General features: G+C 38.8%; 2 protein-coding genes across 5 annotated transcripts; both read left to right on the top strand.

Annotated features, from left to right (window-relative positions):
• The first annotated feature begins 205 nt into the window (after window positions 1–205).
• LOC134623524 (BUB3-interacting and GLEBS motif-containing protein ZNF207-like) lies at window positions 206–5579 on the top strand. Of its 3 annotated transcripts, XM_063468622.1 has the most exons (10): window positions 206–308; window positions 436–574; window positions 724–906; window positions 1669–1744; window positions 1903–1955; window positions 2071–2198; window positions 3568–3813; window positions 4196–4352; window positions 4746–4922; window positions 5197–5579. In XM_063468622.1, exons 1-9 carry the CDS (start codon window positions 303–305, stop codon window positions 4895–4897), a joined length of 1140 nt encoding a protein of 379 aa, XP_063324692.1. In that variant the 5' UTR covers window positions 206–302; the 3' UTR covers window positions 4898–4922; window positions 5197–5579. The 3 variants fall into 3 exon arrangements, with proteins under 3 accessions (XP_063324692.1, XP_065325931.1, XP_065325930.1); XM_065469859.1 differs by having other exon boundaries at window positions 2074–2198; window positions 4746–5579; XM_065469858.1 differs by having other exon boundaries at window positions 4746–5579.
• Window positions 5580–6224: 645 nt separating this feature from the next.
• LOC134623523 (uncharacterized) lies at window positions 6225–13949 on the top strand. Of its 2 annotated transcripts, none has more exons than XM_063468621.1 (5): window positions 6225–6742; window positions 10982–11335; window positions 11652–12041; window positions 12985–13094; window positions 13568–13949. In XM_063468621.1, the coding sequence occupies exons 1-5, from the start codon at window positions 6736–6738 to the stop codon at window positions 13763–13765; spliced, it is 1059 nt and encodes a 352-aa protein (XP_063324691.1). In that variant the 5' UTR covers window positions 6225–6735; the 3' UTR covers window positions 13766–13949. The 2 variants fall into 2 exon arrangements, with proteins under 2 accessions (XP_063324691.1, XP_063324690.1); XM_063468620.1 differs by lacking the exon at window positions 6225–6742 and adding an exon at window positions 9793–9929.
• Window positions 13950–17319: the final 3370 nt, after the last annotated feature.

Below are 17319 nucleotides of genomic sequence, written 5' to 3'. Positions count from 1 at the left end.
CGTTTATGATTCAATCTTCAGGACTGATCCGTCTTTAGATTTGTGTAACCAGACGATTTGCGCTAATTAGTAAGAGTGATGGTTATTTTAAGCAGTTCTTATGTTATTTTGCCGGCTTGTATGGTCGCTGAATTTCGATCATGTACAGTGTTACTGGGCAGTCCTTAACTTCAGTTTCCAGGTACTGTAATCGAGACTTCGACGATGAAAAGATCCTCATTCAGCATCAAAAGGCAAAACATTTTAAATGCCACATTTGCCACAAGAAGTTGTACACTGGCCCTGGCTTGGCTATTCATTGCATGCAGGTATGGGTTTTTAATTATTAATAACCTTATTAATATTTGTAGCATCTTTGTTTAAAATAAAAAAAGTAGTTACAGGTAATCGAGTAGTTATTCGAGTTTGTGGTGACTCACTTTGCATATTTTTCAGGTGCACAAAGAGACGATTGACAGCGTACCAAATGCAATTCCAGGAAGAACAGACATCGAGCTGGAAATCTATGGCATGGAGGGAATTCCAGATAAAGACATGCAGGAACGAAGGCGAACGTTAGAACAGAAATCACAAGGTTTGTTCACCTATGCAAGGGCTGTGCTTATGTTGACTAAAACCTGTATAGGGCTTGTAATATGATGCATGAGTCTTAGTAATCTAATATAGTGTTATGGTATGGGTTACATAAGATTTTGCTTAGGTGTCAACATTTTCTATTTTCAGAGAGTCAAAAGAAGAAGTCAAACAATCAGGATGACTCTGATGAGTCTGATGATGATGAAGCTGGACCGTCAGCTCAGCAGGTCACTGTGGTCCAGGCCCAGGCAGGCTATGCTGCTCCAATGGCACAACCTGGGATCCCTCCTGTGGCTGGAGGACCAGTGATTCCTCCTGCAGGATATCAAGGCAAGGATTATTTATTTATTTATTTATTTGTTTGTTTGTTTATTACAAACTTAAAAATCTATGCAGCAACTACACATATGAAACGGGCTTAGCAGCTGATCAACTTTTAATTCCAGTTGCAGTTCTGCTTTTTAACTAAAACCCTTATTGTGTTGAATTGTTTTGCAGTAGTTTTCTCATGTCGCCATTCTTCACATCCTTTTCATTTCCTTTTGCCAGTCGATAGAAGTTAAAGTTCATTCCAGGTTTATTTCAGTTTAAAAGTATTCTTTTTCTTTCCAATTGAATTGTAATTCTGATGCTAGGAAATCTAGCATCCACAAATGTCTCTAAATTCATCCACAATCTCAGATAATTGGTGTAATTGTTGGGTACGCATGACCCATAATTAACCAACAAATCCACCTCAGTATACATATCTTAGTATTTTTTTAGTAAGTTTTTAGCTACCTTCTTAAAAAGTTGCCAGTATTAATGCAGTTTGTCCACCAGAGAGCACCAACAAATAATTTTTGTTCAGCGGTTGTATCTATTTTAACCCTATAGATGATTTGTCATGTATGCTTTTAACACACTCCTTCAGTTTTTTGCCACAAATATCTAAATATATGACTGAAATCATTCAAGAAACTAAATGGAGCCTGTGAAAATGTAGTTTATGTATGTGTATCCTTTTGCTGTGTTTATCTGCCTACTTGTTTGGTTGTTTGTGTGGCATGATGAGTTATTACTAAATAAATCTTCTCTAACCCGTTGTTACAGGAATGCCTCCTATGATGCCCGGTGTTCCTCACATGATGCATGGCATGCCTCCTGCAATGCCTGGAATGCCACCAGGGTAATTCATTTACTAACTTTTGATTTAATAGTAACTTTACTATCCAGTGTTTTGTCTGTAGGGATAATACAATCACGGAGCTAACTGAAATGCAGTTTTACTGTAGTTCACAGTCAGATCAGTGTGTCCAATTTTCTGTGGGTCTCTGCTTTTTGCAGTATGATGCCAATGGGAGGGATGATGCCCCCAATGATGCCAGGGATACCTCCGGGTGAGTTGTGCTTGCATTTCAGAAACAACCATTGAACTTATATTACACAAAGAACTAAATTTGACAAATGTGATCATTTAAACACTTCTGATTCTGGTTCTGGTTCATCCTACAGCAGTCCCACCCCATATACCCCCAAGGCCAGGAATTCCTCACATGGCCCCAGCCCCTGCAGTCACTCGACCAGCAGCACCAGCGGCCCAGCCAGCTGTCACCAAACCTCTCTTCCCCAGTGCAGCACAGGTGGGCATTGTAACCCCACTAACACACATGCAGTGACTTCTTTAGACATTTGCCTCAAATAGATGTTATTGTTTTCTTAGGTCTCATGTTGTTAATGTAGTTTACTTTATCTGGAATTAAACCGTCAACAGGGTGTTTTATGATGACGTTGTATACATAACAGGATTTTTCCAGGATCAAAATTTAGGCTTGGAATCTGTGTCACTTGCTCATATTTGCTACATTTCTGGTTGATTGATAAACAAATGGTCAGAAGTAGAACATAAAAGAAACCCCACTCAGATAAGCTGGTTAAAATTAGTCTTGTATAGCAGGGGAAAAAAACCCCTCATATTTTATTTCCCATTTGTTCTTGTTTCTGATGTGTCCCTTCCCTTTTCTAACCTTGTTTAGGGTATGTTGTAAAGGGTAAAATTCAGATTAAAAAAAAATGTAGACATGTTACATGCCAACGCTGTGGTTTCCTTTCCACCATGCTGCAGATGGGCTCTGGTGTTCACAGCAGCACAGCAGCTGTCTCCTCTCCATCTGCAGACCCTCAGTCTGCGTCTCCCCAGCCTCCCTTTCCTAATATGCTACAAGTATGCTCACAGACAGGATTCTGTGCTCTGGCAGCTGCATGTTGAATATTTATTAACACTGCCTGTAAATTCTGAATTTGCAAACTTAAACATGGCTGGATACTAACCATATTTGCTTCATAAGTCTACTTGTGCACTAAAATAGCCATGCTGGCCATAAAGGTGGTGTCACAGGATGGGCATCTCTGACAAGTACTGACATGTTTTGTTTGTGAGCTTCATTAGTGTGCATGCGCTTTAGTTAAAATAGGCCTAAGACGAGATTTACATGAACTTTATTTAGAATCTTTCACTCTCTCTCAACCTCAGCAGCATGGTGCAATTAGTACTTAACAGATTTTGCAAGATTTTTGTTTTTCTCCCTTAACCCGAGTTCTTCCCAGCTGAAGTGCTATAGATACTTCTAGTTCTTCTCCATTTAATGTAAAATTTGCACTGTGGTTGAGACAAAATAGTGCAACAGCTTTGTTCCAATTAAAATAAAATGGAAACAAATTAATTGGGATTATTGAAATCATGTATAATTTGTGTATTTAAGCTTCAGAATAACCAAGTCATGAATATACTTGTACATTACAGTGCTTTAAAATGTAAAGCTTAAATAAAATGATTAGGTAACTTTTTCATTTTTTTTAATGTTGTTACTGAGATGTCATCTTTTCACTGTAATTTTTAAAATTTATTTTGGGGTTATTTTTCATTCCTTTTTTGCATATTGCAACATTAAGCTAGTATCTTATTATTAATTAAAAAAAAAAATCAGTTATATGTATGGTGTCTTTGCACAGGCCCAGCAGACTGTTCCAGGAGTCGCAGGAGCTTCAAGTTCCCTCAGCACGGCCGCCTCCACTGACCCACCCAAAGCAACATTCCCTGCCTACACCCAGCCCTCTGTCTCTTCTTCTTCCACTTCTTCTAATCCCTCTAGCAGCACTGTGGCCAAACCCCCAGCCACAGTGACCAGTAAGCCTGCTACCCTCACCACCACGAGTGCAACTAGTAAGTTGATCCACCCTGATGAGGATATCTCACTGGTAAGTTGCTTGAGCTTTCTATTTTGCCCTTTTCACAGTAAGTAATGACTGATACATATTTATAATAGCACATTGGGCAATAGACAATAGACTGGTGCAGTATTTGACCACCAGCTTGATTCTGTATATCTTGATCATAATTCAGCTACATATTCAGAATATGTTTGAAGCGAAACACTTTGGTTGCACATCCTTAATACTACTTAGTAGTTCTTCTTTTGTGGTTATGTTAAAGGATGATTCTGAACTTGAACATCCTCAGTCTGAAATCAGGGCACGTCAACATTGGTACAAGTTCCTCATCATTTTTTTGTACTGTAAAGGGGCATAACAAAGTTTCTTTAGTCTGAATGTTTGTTCTGTGCGTTGTCCCTGCCAACAGGAAGAGATGAAGGCCCAACTTCCTCGTTACCAGCGTCTTGCACCAAGACCTGGTCAGGCCCATGTGGCTGCTCCCCCAGTGGCAGCTGTGGGTGGTATAATGCCCCCACAGCAAGGCTTGCCACCACAGCAGCCAGGCATGAGGCATCCCATACATGGTAAGAAAATGCTTTTTTTTTTTCCTTTTCTTTTTTGTTTTCTTTTTTCTTTTTTTTTGGCAGTGTACAAAATTGTTTCTCTGTTCTAGCAAACTCATTTTTTGTGTAACATACTGTTCTACCAGCTTGTGCTCATTACCTGTCTGTGGATCATTTTAGTTCACATTTCATTGAAAGCTTAGCTTTTTCTCAGCAGCCTCTGTCAAGTAGGTGTTCAATTAAAAAAAAAAAAAAAAACAGCAACAGAAAAAAACCAAGTATATTTGGCTGTTTTAAAAATATAATTAATTGAATTTTGTAGATTTGGACGGGAAGGTGTATGGTGCACAGCAGGTGAGATCAATGTCCTTTTGAACAGTAGCATTAAAACACTCCGTGCTCTTCTCTCTGTAGGTCAGTATGGTGCCCCTCCTCAGGGCATGCCAGGCTACATGCCTGGAGGGATGCCTCCATATGGGCAGGGGCCTCCCATGGTGCCCCCTTACCAGGGAGGCCCTCCCATGGGTATGAGGCCTCCCGTCATGTCTCCGGCTGGACGCTACTGAAGCAGCAAAGCAACCTGCACATTAGGTTTGAGGTTAACACCTTTCTATCACCCTTGTGCTTTTTCAAACCTAGCTGCAAGCAAAGAGCATAAAGACCAACGGTGGTGAAGACAAATATTTGTTAGAACACATGGACATTTAACGTAACATCTTTATTTGAAAAGAGCCAAACACCACATAAGTTTTTAACAACTATAACGTTGTTAACTAATTACATGTGAGGATATATTTTTCCCCTTAGGTTTCACTCAGGTTCATAGAAGTGAAGTGTGTTTAAATGATTCATATTTCTTTTGAAGCTGCTGGAGTTTCATGAACGTACCAACTCCTTACAAAGGCAAGTTTCTCTTGTAAACATTTAATCTTATTTTTGTTTATTTTTTTGGGTGGAATGATTGAGGCCCTCACAGCATGCTTAGATGCTGTTGGACATTCGTCCCCAACCTTGGTTGGTGAGGGTCTCAGAAACTGGTTACAGTTACATAGTCTATAAACTCCATGACTCATCAGGCTCTAGTTTTATTCTTTTTTTCAGGTTTGATTTAAGTATTTCCTGGTCCTAAGTCTACTTGTATGCATCCTTTGTAATGTTTTATCAATCTGTTGTAATAAAATCCATCTTGAAATCCAATGCTGGTTTGTCCTGACGTGCGTGGAGGTGAGTCATGAAGGTTTGTACTGATATCTTTTGTTTTTCTGCACAGCTTAGGGATTTGTTTAATGGCAGAATCTTATCAGGTAGACAAAGACCAAGTTTGCCATCATCTGTTTTTTGTTGAGTGCATCCATCATTGCCTTAATAATAGACTGATTATTAAAAATAAATTTTAAAAAATCCTTTACATAAATTCAGTAACCGAATAAAGATTTCACATGCTTTAAGTTTGTACTTCCAGCCAAAAACTGAGATGTTGGCTAACTTTTTGTTCCAAAATACTGCATGGTACCTGTGATATGATGGAGTTAACTGAAAACTAAGCAATACAGTTGCAGTACACCCAGTCTGCAATGAAGGAAAAGCTAAGTTTCATTTCTGACCCATTAACTCCTACACACGCACACACACAGTTGACTGCTTTAATAACGTTGGTGTCTGTCATGGTCATCTCTCTATTATGCATTGAAGAGGGAAAGCAAAACAAAGCCAACAGCAGCAGCTCTGAGTTTAACATATTTGTTTTTTAAGGTGAGGACTTTGCTATTTACTTTAGACTTCATTATAGTGTTAATCACTGTCTGCAGTGTAGTGCTTATTTCTGCAGTCTCTTTCTCCCTGCAGTTCTTTTTTTTTTTTTTTTTTTTTTTTTTTTTTTTTTTTTTTTTTTTTAAGAGTAACTAGCACTGTCATTTGTATAGGAAAAATAAAATGTAAGAACAGACAACTGAGGGTCTTGTGACCACTGCTGACCACTTAACATTATATTTCTAAAATGACAGTAAATCAATGCCTATTATAATTTTCAAAAGCACTTTGTTTGGCTGGTCTTTACCACAGTGCTGGCTTGTGTTGCTGCGTGGTTTTGTTCATGCTTTTAAATCCTAGACGTATCATAGTTGTCGGACATCTACGGTTATCCTGTGTTACAGATTGCTCTCTATAAAGCAATCCGTGAAAGAACAGACACCACAGGTGTGCAAATCTGAGTGTAGTGCATATATGGATTTAAAAACAAAAAAATGGCAGTTTTTTTTTTTTTTTTTTTTTTTTTTAAAAAGTGCTTGTAGGTATTTGATGTGGCACAGTGTTTCCTCTGCCCATATCACTTACTGCTTTGTATTTGTTTTTGTCTGTAGCCCATCCATATCAGCTTTTCAGCCTTAAAACCCAATCAGCTGGCATGACAGGTCAGTTAAAACTCAGTAAGTACCTGATGATGTTCTAGTGTGGCTCCATCCTCTACATGTGGATGTTAGGCCTTGTATTATTACATTTCACACCAATCAGCCACAGCACATGAACACTTGGACTACACGTCTCCCAGCAGCAGATTTTAAGATGATTAGTGTCACTTCATCTGTGAGTGATTTCAAGGTTGTGGCTCATTAGTGTGATGTCAGAAGAGCTATGCCTGAAGTGACATTGAAATGTGAACTAAGTTTGTCTCTCTTGTCCTGTCTGGGTTTGAAAATTACAAACATGGTAAGTAGTCGTGGGATGGGCCGCCAGTGTCACCGGGGCTTCTGTTAAAGGGTCAGTTCACCCTGATTTCGCAAGTGGTGTCTAACCCGATTGCTCTTAGTTTTTGTGCTTGCTAGGTAAATTCCAGCATCTTACTAACTTTGCACATTGACATTAAAGAATTTCTGTCAAATGTTTCACACCAACGTGTTGTTGTCCTCCTCTGGGAAGTTCCCTTCAGTCACAAGAATCATCATCACTGTTTTTGTTCCTTGTAATAAGTAAAATGATAATATGCATTTCCCCTGAAGTGTTTTTTTTGTTTGTTTGTTTTTCTTTTTGGGTTAAAAACACCATGATTTCAGGATTAGTCTTATATAGCAGTAAAATTTAGGTTAAACTTGAGTTCATTTATTTTTTTCTTCTCCTTGCTGTCTTGCACATTCTCCAAATATCACATTTTTCCTGGACATAAAATTGTAGCGAGAATATCTGAACCAAAAAGAAGCAAAACAGGACACCACAGGTGAGAACTGAGGGTAAAGATTGTTTTAAACTTGGGTGAACTAACTCTTAAATTCAGACATAAGAGCTAATGTCTGTAATATGTAAAATGAAAGTATTGACACTGGTTAGGTGTTTTGTTTTTAAGCTTTTTAAAAAGGGGGGATTTCAGATGAATATGTTCTTTGTGCAAAGCTATGAGTCTGTCTAACATGTGCTTCTTATTCATGTCATAACTGTTTTCTGTATCAGATGCTTTTCTTTCCTCTTCAGATATTAAAATGAATATAAGCTGTCATATAAAGTACAGAAATAATACATGTATTTTTATTTAATAAAAATAATTGAAATGTTTTGTTGACACTTGTTTTCTTTAGTGGGTTTAAAAAACAACAACATTCTAGTTTATAACATCCACATGTTCATGCTTGTAGGCATTCAGAAACTATCTGCCCCTCTACGAGTCACTGCTCCGTCACAGAGTATTAGTCAGATTTTAACCCCAACTTCATGATCACTAAATGCACGTTAACCCAAGTTAAGGTCAGAATTATGGTTTTACTGCTGATTAACAGTCAAAGAATAGTGAAACAGTGAAAACCTTGACTTTCAGTGAAATCTAATTTCAGTTAGTGTAATAAGTTACAAAATTTAACATCTATTTCCTGTACTTCACATATTGCAATTATCTGATATGTGATGGATGAGCTACTATGGCTTTTTTTAATCCCCATTTAAAAATAAAATAAAATGTACTTCAAGTCCTTCCGTTAGTCACGTCACACTAGTCCTTCAGCAGTTCTGTTGGCTTCCGGTTAAATATTGCATTGTTTCCGCTCCTCACCTGTCACATGAATCCTCTGTTCAGTTATTTTACATGCAAATTTGTTTTGACTTGTTAGGTACTTTTGTTCTTACTGTTTTTAACTCTTCTGTGTCACGTGACCTTAAACTTTTGAAAAGGCTCCTAAAGTAAAACATGTTATTGCACATAGGTGCAAAACTTCATCAAGGTATTTGTTTCACCTGCCATCGAGTAGTTGGTGTACAATACAGTATTAATAAACCCTGTGGCTGTGTGTTAACATCTAGAGGAATTAGTGATGCATTTATTAAACCTGATTTTATGGTTGTAAGCATGAAAACAGTGGCCTTGCACCAGTAGTTTGCAGAAGTATCACGAGAGCGTCTTTAATAGTTTTACTTAATAGATTTTTATTTGAATGCATCCACATTCAGCCATTGAAGTAAAGATAACAGTTCAAAAATAAAGCAAGTTCTCAAACTGTGACTCATTATTCAGAAAAATGCTATAAAGCCACCTCTGACACCTAATTGTGGTTTTCCTGATACAAATCTAGAGCACGAAATTAGTTTGTGCAGGTCGAGGTTGCACGAAATGCACTCCTTTTTTCTACCATGCTTCAGTTGTTGATGCATTCAAATGACATTACACTGCTGTGCTATTTGTTCTGTTTTTCTTATATCTACTAATTGGAATGTGAACAATAGCATGATAAATGTTTTGATAACTGGAATTCCCCATAAGTCAGAAATGATGAGGATTCTTATCTAGATTAACGAAATACTCTGTAGTTTTGTCTGTAGTTAGAAGGTGAATCGCTAATATTGAAGAATGATCCAATTGTCTTATAGCTGAGACCAAGTTTATTTAACATGTACTGAAGCTGTGAAAAGCCCAAAAAAGGATATATCTTAATCTCTGTTACATTCTTCAGTAAAAACTTGAGATCTGAATGTTTTCAGAGTACTTTCTTGAGTTTCTTGATTAATTTTTCAGTAATAAAATATCTTTTTAGCACCCTTCAGTCACCGGACCTATTTTCCAGTCTCTCTCCAATGATGCAAATTATCATCAAAAAGCAGACACATCCTGTTCACGGACAAGTCTTCAGCATCATTTCCTCTGGGACATACAGAAATACTATGTGATGAAAGTTTTTTTCCGAAACATGTGAAACCCAATTAATGCAAATGAAGCTCTGCTATTGAAGTTAATTGAAGTTAAGACAAAAGAGAGCACATGCTGCTTCTTTCTTTAGAGCCAGTGGTCAGCAAATACTTAATATGATCCTAAACTGTTTCAGCTGAGGTGTTAAATGCTTTAATTCATCGCTGTAGGAGGAGCTGATCCAACAGTCTTGATGTTCATTTGTTCGCGCTTCCTCTTGTGCATGTCTTGAGGTTTGAAGGTGGAGCTAATGGAGTTCCTCTTGGTTTCATTTACTGTAAGACACACTTGAAATTCAGTTTTTTACACTTGCATCTCTGCTGTTATGATTTCCATCAGTGGCTTCCCACAAGATCTTAAGTGTGTGATGTAAAAGATGATTTGGATCCAATACCTTGCTTTTTTGTGGGCTCTAGTCATCACGCAGATTGGGTTTGGTAAGTTTGGTTGTGTTCCTCAGGCTGGTGGCTGGTGGTGGTTTGATCACTGGTTTTTCTTTCAATGTGAATTGTGCATGCGGCACAGTGGTTAGGGTAATTTCTGTGCGAAGGAATCTGAAGTCACTTGAAGTGCTGGTGGATAAAATGATAGAAGCAAAGACGCAAAAAAGAGCGCACTGGAAATCTGTGAAAATTGTCAGGTCAGATTTATTGAAGTTTTTTGCCTTTTGTTATAGTGTGAAATTGAAATATAGTCACTAGGCAAGTCTAATGTCTATTACAATGATAGATTGTAATCTAGACTTCAAACATACAATTTGTTTTACATTTTGCTAAACAATACTCCTCATATTTAATAGATTTGTTGTCCTCCACTGCAGTAAAAACCTGTGAAATGTTTTGAAAATACGTGAAAATTATCTTTATTTTTCCAACACTTTAAAAAATGCTTATCTAAAATGGAAATTAAAAAGCAACTAGAATGGTTTGCAAATCATTTGAACAATGCATTTAATGGGAAAAAAATGTAGAGAGAGAATCTTATGAACAAATTTTGAATTTTTAACATGTAACAGCTAAAGCCTTTTAAATAAAAAAGGAGTGGTGGAACTTATTATGTTATACAATACTATCATGAGTCAGAGGCATACTCTTTCAAAAGTAAAGATGGGAAGTGGTTCACCACTTTGTGATCTTTGCGTAGAGTGCCAGTTGGTGGAACTGGTAACCTGAAAATCTGTCACATAATACCGTTTGGTTTGAGAAGAACATCCTTTTCAGTGAATGTCTTCCTTATTTCAGAAATGCCAAACCACATTTTGCATGTAGTACAACAGAGTGGCTCAATAAAAAGTTTATCGTTCGCTAGAAACATTTGTTTAGGTGCATACTGTCTGTATACATATACAAACACATACACCTTCATTGCTGGTATTTACATTTTGCATACCCCAGGTTTATGGAAATTTGGGCTAAAAATGAATTATGTTTACTTCTTCTCTGTTTGTGATGTGCTTCTTCTTTTTTTGTCATTTTAATTTAATTTAAAGCTCACAGTGAGATTCGCTTCTTGAAGCGGCATGAGGGTGAATCTGTCGTTCTTCCCTGTGAGATTGAACAGAGGTACCCAGCGCCCTGGGGAGTCTACCTGAAACGCACCTGGCTGAATCATAAAGAAGTGCTGTTCAAACACACCAAGGAAGACTTTACAGTTGACAATTCTGCTGACAAAAGCCGCATTAGTGTCAGTGGAGACCCGAGCCTTCATTCTCTGAATATCACCATCTCTCAGCTGAACACCAGCGACACAGACCGCTACTACTGTGAGTTTGTTGTGGAAAATCCTTCCTCTGCAGATGAAAAGATACCATCAAAGACGGAATTCTTCCTCCTTGTTGGTGCTGGTGAGTGTACTTTTTGATTTATTTTAGGTTTAGCATTAAACTACACTTACACTTTCCAAACCATATTACAGTGCTAAGATGAAGCTTTTTTTCTTTGGGGATGTAAAATGCGTAACATGGTGTCTCAGCAGTGCCTCAAACATCTTAAAAGTTTAACAGAGCAGTTAAACTCTGTTGTTTTTTCCTAAGTATGGCACATTTCCTCCTTAACATATCATGCCAGACTCATGCACATAATAAAATCAGATTTGGAACTTGATCCTTACTAGTGGCACCCATATCCATTATATGACTTTTATTCCCTTTCCCATTGGAGATGTCCCTGAGTCAGTGGATACTTATCCAGAGTACGTGATAGAGAGATGTGCTGGGGGTTCAGCGGTACTCCCCTGCCTCCCCCAACGTGGGGAAGGCTTGGTCGTGGAGGGGGTGATTCTAAAGAGGCAGAAGGGTCGGGGACCTGTAGAGCTGCTGTACAACTCAAAGCAGCACCACAGCGGCAGCCGTTCTTCCTCCTCCTCTCAGTTCCCTGTTGAGAGGGTCCAGTTGTCCTCTGCGCCCGGCCCCGGCGGCATCACCTACAACCTCACCCTGCAGCAGCTGCAGCCAGAAGACAGTGCTTTGTACAGCTGCCAGCTGCTTCTGCACGGTCAACCCGATAGCAGTACCAGCCTAGGGAGACGTGTATTCTTTATTTCTGTACAAGGTGGGTCACATCACAGTGAGGGTTTCTCACCAGGTGACTTCAGCTGGCTGGCATTTGCTGTTCAAGATGAAATAAAAACTTCTTTCCATACTAACTGTGAAAATTTCTAGCTTTTACTAACGAAGCTGCCACTGATGATGTAATCAATAACACTGTGTTGCTGTGGGGCTTTTACAGCCAGCAAAGCTTATGGTCTATATTAGTTTCACATCAACAATGTTCCAATGCCTTTTGCACATTTTTTTTCTCTATAGGCATGTGAAAAACTGATAACACAAAGGCAATAGCAGAAATTAATATATTGTGCATGTGAGATAAGTTTAATAAGGTGCTAACCAAATCAATCTGATAGCACTAGTGATGAGAACAGGAATATTTCTGACTCATTTCCTTTGATGGTATCTGGTATTGAGGGGTTGTTTCCGAATGTAGTGTGAAGTATATCCTTTAAGCTTATCTTCAATTTGGAAACAACTGAACACTTTTTGTTTTATTATTCTAATGAAGTCTTATTTTAAAGTTGTAATGATTTGTGTCATGATGTTCTACATTTTCCCCTCTGTAAACAGATATCCTCCAATCTTCAGCAGGTTTAGGGATGTGTACACTTTGTTTTTAAGGCTTTAAAGGTCATTGTGCTGCTTAGCATATCTCCTGCTTTTAATGTGCAAACCAAATCTTATCAGATGTTTGATAACATTTGCCTATTTATGAACACTTAGGGGATTTTTTATTCTTATCTTTGGAGCTGTTTATCCTAAAGTTTACAGAAGTTTCCACACTATCTGATATCCTTTTGAGATATATTATTCGAACTGCAGCTTAAAACTAAGAAGGAAGTGACTTCTGATTCTGATTCTGATTGTGTGTCTGTGTTGAAGAAAGGGGAATGGTATGGAGTTTCACATTTTAAACATGTCTTCCTCTTTCTGCTTCTCCACAGGTGGTCATTGGTGCGGTTGCTCCAGTTACTCCTCTCTGCTGTACGTTTTGTCATCAGCTGTGGGCGTTCTCCTCCTCCTCCTGCTCCTCACTGGATGTGTGTTATGTAAAGTGAGTGTCTTTATTTGATTGTGATGTGCTACCTTGAGTATGCTCGTACACAGGGGCAAGAGAGTGAAATCTAACTGAAGCATTAGCACAAACAGCACCTGTTTGTTAAGATCATGGCTGATCTGCAGCTCACCACAGAAACCGCACTGGTTTCACAACTTTGTGCAGCCAGTTATCAACATGTTTGTCTTAAAGTTCAGTGAAGAACACTTTCAAAAACCCTCTTCTTCTTCTTCTTAGTTTAATACATTTGTATTATTTGCTTAAATTATGTGCTTAAATTGGCCTTTATTTTTTCCAAGAAATGGCAAGGGTCATGTCAGAGTCAGGTTAAGAGTTCCCACTAAGGATGTCGCCTTGAGAGAAAATGACAAACTTTGATTTTGACACAGGAAATTGAGAATGTGTGTTAAGTCTCTACCCTTCTGTGATTTTCTTTATTTGACTTCTCCTCCTCTCTCAATGATTGTCAGGGCAAAGCACGCCACAATGCGAAGTCACATAGTCCGGCCCCTATCTACGAGGAGATGAAGTCTCCCAGTCAAAAAGAGGCCCCTCTCCGTCTGAAGGACATGGGGTGCTCCGAGTACAGAGACAGCCCAGTGAAGAGATCCTCGTCAGAGAACCACTATGAAACTCCAAGAGCAGCTCTCAACAGCATCAGAACCTAGAGCGACTTGTCAACTCAGCTTTTCAAGACACTCGCAACTCCAGTTAACACACAGAAGAAAATGTTGCAGTTGGACATTTGTGCCTGAACTTGGGTGGTGGGGGTCAGTTCACTTTCTGGTTTGGCGTAAATATTTTTCTGGCTATGTGCATCCTTTGTAATATTTTATTGATCTGCTATAATAAAATCCATCTTGAAATTCAAAGCGGGTTTGTCGTGATGTGCATGTGGAGGTTTTTTCTGCACACGTTTCATTTCATTTGTCATCTTGTTTTTGTTGAGTCCATCCATCACCCTTTAGGGGGTCTCCACAGTGGATCACTAGTATCCTCCTTTCAGTATACTGAGTCATCTGAGGTTTTCCTCATTTCTTCGTTCGTGGCATCTCCATATTTAGCATCCTTTATTTCATGTCTATGCTTTGCCTTGCTTCAACTTTTGTTTTTCCTTTTCATACAATATTAACAACAAAATTAGCTCTTAGTCAAGTTTCCTGGTGAAACCACAATTGGCAGTGTTGGTGTCTGACTAGTTCCCCTTCCAGAAAGCGTTCACATGACACCGCAACAAATTCCTCTATCACTGCCATGAGGCCCAGGAAGGGGGAAAACCCAGCATGGCTTCAGGTCATTTAGTGCAAAAAGACAAACATGTACCTCAACTAAAGTGGAATCCTCCCTTTACTTATCTACTTTAAGAAGCTTAGCAGTGGGCTGTTTAAACATTCAACTCAGTAACCCAATTAGGCCCAAAGCAAGCACACAACACTCACACAAACCCCCCATGAACTGACTATGTTACTATACTTGCAGAGAGGGAGAAACTCCACACAGACCAAAACTGATAATATCTCACACCTGCCCAGGTGTCAACACACACCACAATTGCAGGTGCACAACTCAAATTAACTATGCAAAGAAACAGCTGAAATTCAATCAAGCTCTGAGGGCTTTGATAGAGCACTGGCACGCTGGGCCCAGCTGTGACCAGTGTCACTGTCACTGAAACACACCACCTCATGGACATCTGCAAAGAGACATGCCACACAAAAAGGCTGAAAGGACAGCCAGGTGGAGGGGTTCATCAGATAATCTGTACCTCATGTGTCCTTTTGAACCGTAGCATTAAAACACACCGTTCTTCTTTTTCTGTGGGTCTGAATGACGCTCTTCCTCATCACCTGAAGGGATGTTTTTCTGTGAGAAGGGGCCCCCTTACCAGAGAGGCACTCCAACAAGTATGTCATGTCTCTGGCTGGATGCAACTGAAGCAGAAAAGCAAAGAGCATAAAGACCAATGGTGGTGAAGACAGATATTTAGTGAAACTTAGGTTTCACTCAGGTTCATAGAAGTGAAGTGTGTTTAAATGATTCATATTTCTTTTGAAGCTACTAGAGTTTCATGAGTGTACAAACTCCTTACACAGGCAAGTTTCTTTTGTAAACACTGAATTTTATTCATGTTTATTTCTTTGAATGATTGAGGCCCTCACGGCATGCTTAGATGCTGTTGGACATTTTTTTTGCTGCCTGTCACATGTCTCAGTAATCTCTGTCTAATGCATTAAAGAGGGAAAGCAACACAAAGCAAACTGCAGCAGCTCTGGATTAAAAGCCAACATTGTGAAACTGAGTTAACATTTTGTTTTTTAAAGTCTGGACTACTATAGTGTTAACCACTGTGTCTGCAGACACCAACGGTGCAGTGTACTGCTTATTTATTTCTGTGGTCTCTTCCTGCCTGCCGTTCTCAGAATGACTAGTACCGTCTTTTCTATAGAAAAATAATACAACAAGAAGTGATCGTGAGCTGTAAACAGCTTTTTGCCATAGTGCTGGTTTTTATTGTTGGGTGGTTTTGTCTTGCTCATTCTATATTCTGAACTTTGCATAATTATCAGTCATCTGTGGTAATTCTGTGTTGGTGATTGCTGTGTATAAATCAACCAGTGGAAAGACAAATGCAAGAAGTGTGCATTTCTGAGAGTGCACTGCACATATAGATTAAAAATAATGGTAGTAAAAGAAGTACTTGATGTGGCACAGTATTTTCTTCAGCCTTTAAACCCAATCAGCTGTCACAACAGGTCAGTGAAAACTCAGTAATTATCTGGTTGCCATTATTGTGTGAGTCCATCCTCTGCATTTGGGTGATAGGCCCATGTATTACATATGACTATCATACCAATGTGGATATGGTGCTAATGCCCCCTATGTGTGGTTAAATAAAATAACAAATGTGAGAAAACACTTAATGTCAATGCTACTAGCAAACCCCTGACATCACAAAGTGATTCACTGAAGAACCCCTCAAGAACCTTTCTGGGTATGCTACTACTACTCCTACTACTTCTACTTAGAACCATTTTAATAATGATTACACGACAAAGTCATTCTTCGAAGAATTGGTGGTGAAACTCTTCCATTAAGTTCTTGCAGTTATGTTCAACACATGAGTGTTTTTCAACGTTTGTGATGTTGGTTAGTTACACATTTCCTTTTGTTCGTGTCTTGAGGTTTGAACGTGGGCCCAACGAAGTTTCACTTTGCCTCAAATGTGCAAAGTCCTGATCCATCTCGCAGTTTAGGTCAGTAGATTACCTTCTAGGCTTCAGTTAGTGCTTTGCGGCAGTGCCTGGCATACCTGTGGGCTTTTGTCATCACACAAAGTGGGTTTGGTAAATTTCTTTGTGCAGCTCAGGCCGGTATTTCGATATTTTGGTTTCAACTTTCAGTGGGAACTGTACGTGCAGCTGTGGTAATTTCTGAGCTGAGCCACAGGAAGTCACTTTCTTAAAGTGCTAGTGGATATTTTCTAACATTTGTTATAATATGATTTCAAAATATACCTTGAAGCCCAACGGCCATAGCGTCGTAAGAATTCACACACACAAACTTTTTTTGATCACCACAGCAATAACCAGCTGTGAAATTCTTTTAAAATAGAAACCTGTTTTAGTTAACTAAAAATTTAAAGAAAGCAAGACTGTGATGATTGTAAAATGATATAAACCAAACATACATATATAACTGAAAGCATTATTGATTTTCAGATGTGCGTGGGTGTCGACGAGGTTTACGGTCAGTGAAAATGTTGGAGGTAAGAGGCCAGACTACTCGAGCTGGAACAATTTTTACAACCAATGCATGCAGAAGAGCAGCTCTCAAGGCTTACCACATGGAACCATAAAGCACATGCTTGAAGTGAAAATTTTCATTCTTCCTTCTCTTTTGTGGTATCCTCTTAGTGACCATCAGCCAACCTCTGGCTTCTTCGTGGCTCTTACAGGCTCTGAAGCATATGCTTTACATCAGTTTCACAACAGCTATGAACCTTTCGTTGCATATTTGTGTGCAAGTGTCTGACGAAGATACCTGTCACTGACGAAGACAGGAGACATTAAAAACAAAGCTTAGTTTCATGACGTGGTTTCAGTCAGTTACGAGGATGTTTGTCTTTGTTCAGTTAGAAACACTTTGAAAATCCTCTTCTTCTTGTTTGTTTAATACATTTTTTATTAGTGTTGAAATACAGTATTTTTTTCCCAGGTAAGTC

Source organism: Pelmatolapia mariae, unplaced genomic scaffold (genome assembly GCF_036321145.2).
Source record: "Pelmatolapia mariae isolate MD_Pm_ZW unplaced genomic scaffold, Pm_UMD_F_2 NODE_ptg000718l+_length_27568_cov_1, whole genome shotgun sequence".
NCBI classification, from domain to species: Eukaryota; Metazoa; Chordata; class Actinopteri; order Cichliformes; family Cichlidae; genus Pelmatolapia; species Pelmatolapia mariae.
The sequence above is the reverse complement of the archived record's forward strand: the minus strand, read 5'-3'. Positions and strand labels throughout refer to the sequence as shown.

What these genes read in the sequence shown, in the direction of transcription:
- LOC134623524 (XM_063468622.1), top strand. An exon ending in GTTAGAACAGAAATCACAAG is followed by an intron (nt 575 to 723) that starts GTTTGTTCACCT and finishes TTCTATTTTCAG; the next exon opens with AGAGTCAAAAGAAGAAGTCA. An exon ending in TCTTCCCCAGTGCAGCACAG is followed by an intron (nt 2,199 to 3,567) that starts GTGGGCATTGTA and finishes GTCTTTGCACAG; the next exon opens with GCCCAGCAGACTGTTCCAGG.
- LOC134623523 (XM_063468620.1), top strand. Translation starts at nt 9,869, where the DNA reads ATGATTTGGATCCAATACCTTGCTTTTTTGTGGGCTCTAGTCATCACG. An exon ending in CTTCCTCCTTGTTGGTGCTG is followed by an intron (nt 11,336 to 11,651) that starts GTGAGTGTACTT and finishes TTCCCATTGGAG; the next exon opens with ATGTCCCTGAGTCAGTGGAT. An exon ending in CTGGATGTGTGTTATGTAAA is followed by an intron (nt 13,095 to 13,567) that starts GTGAGTGTCTTT and finishes AATGATTGTCAG; the next exon opens with GGCAAAGCACGCCACAATGC.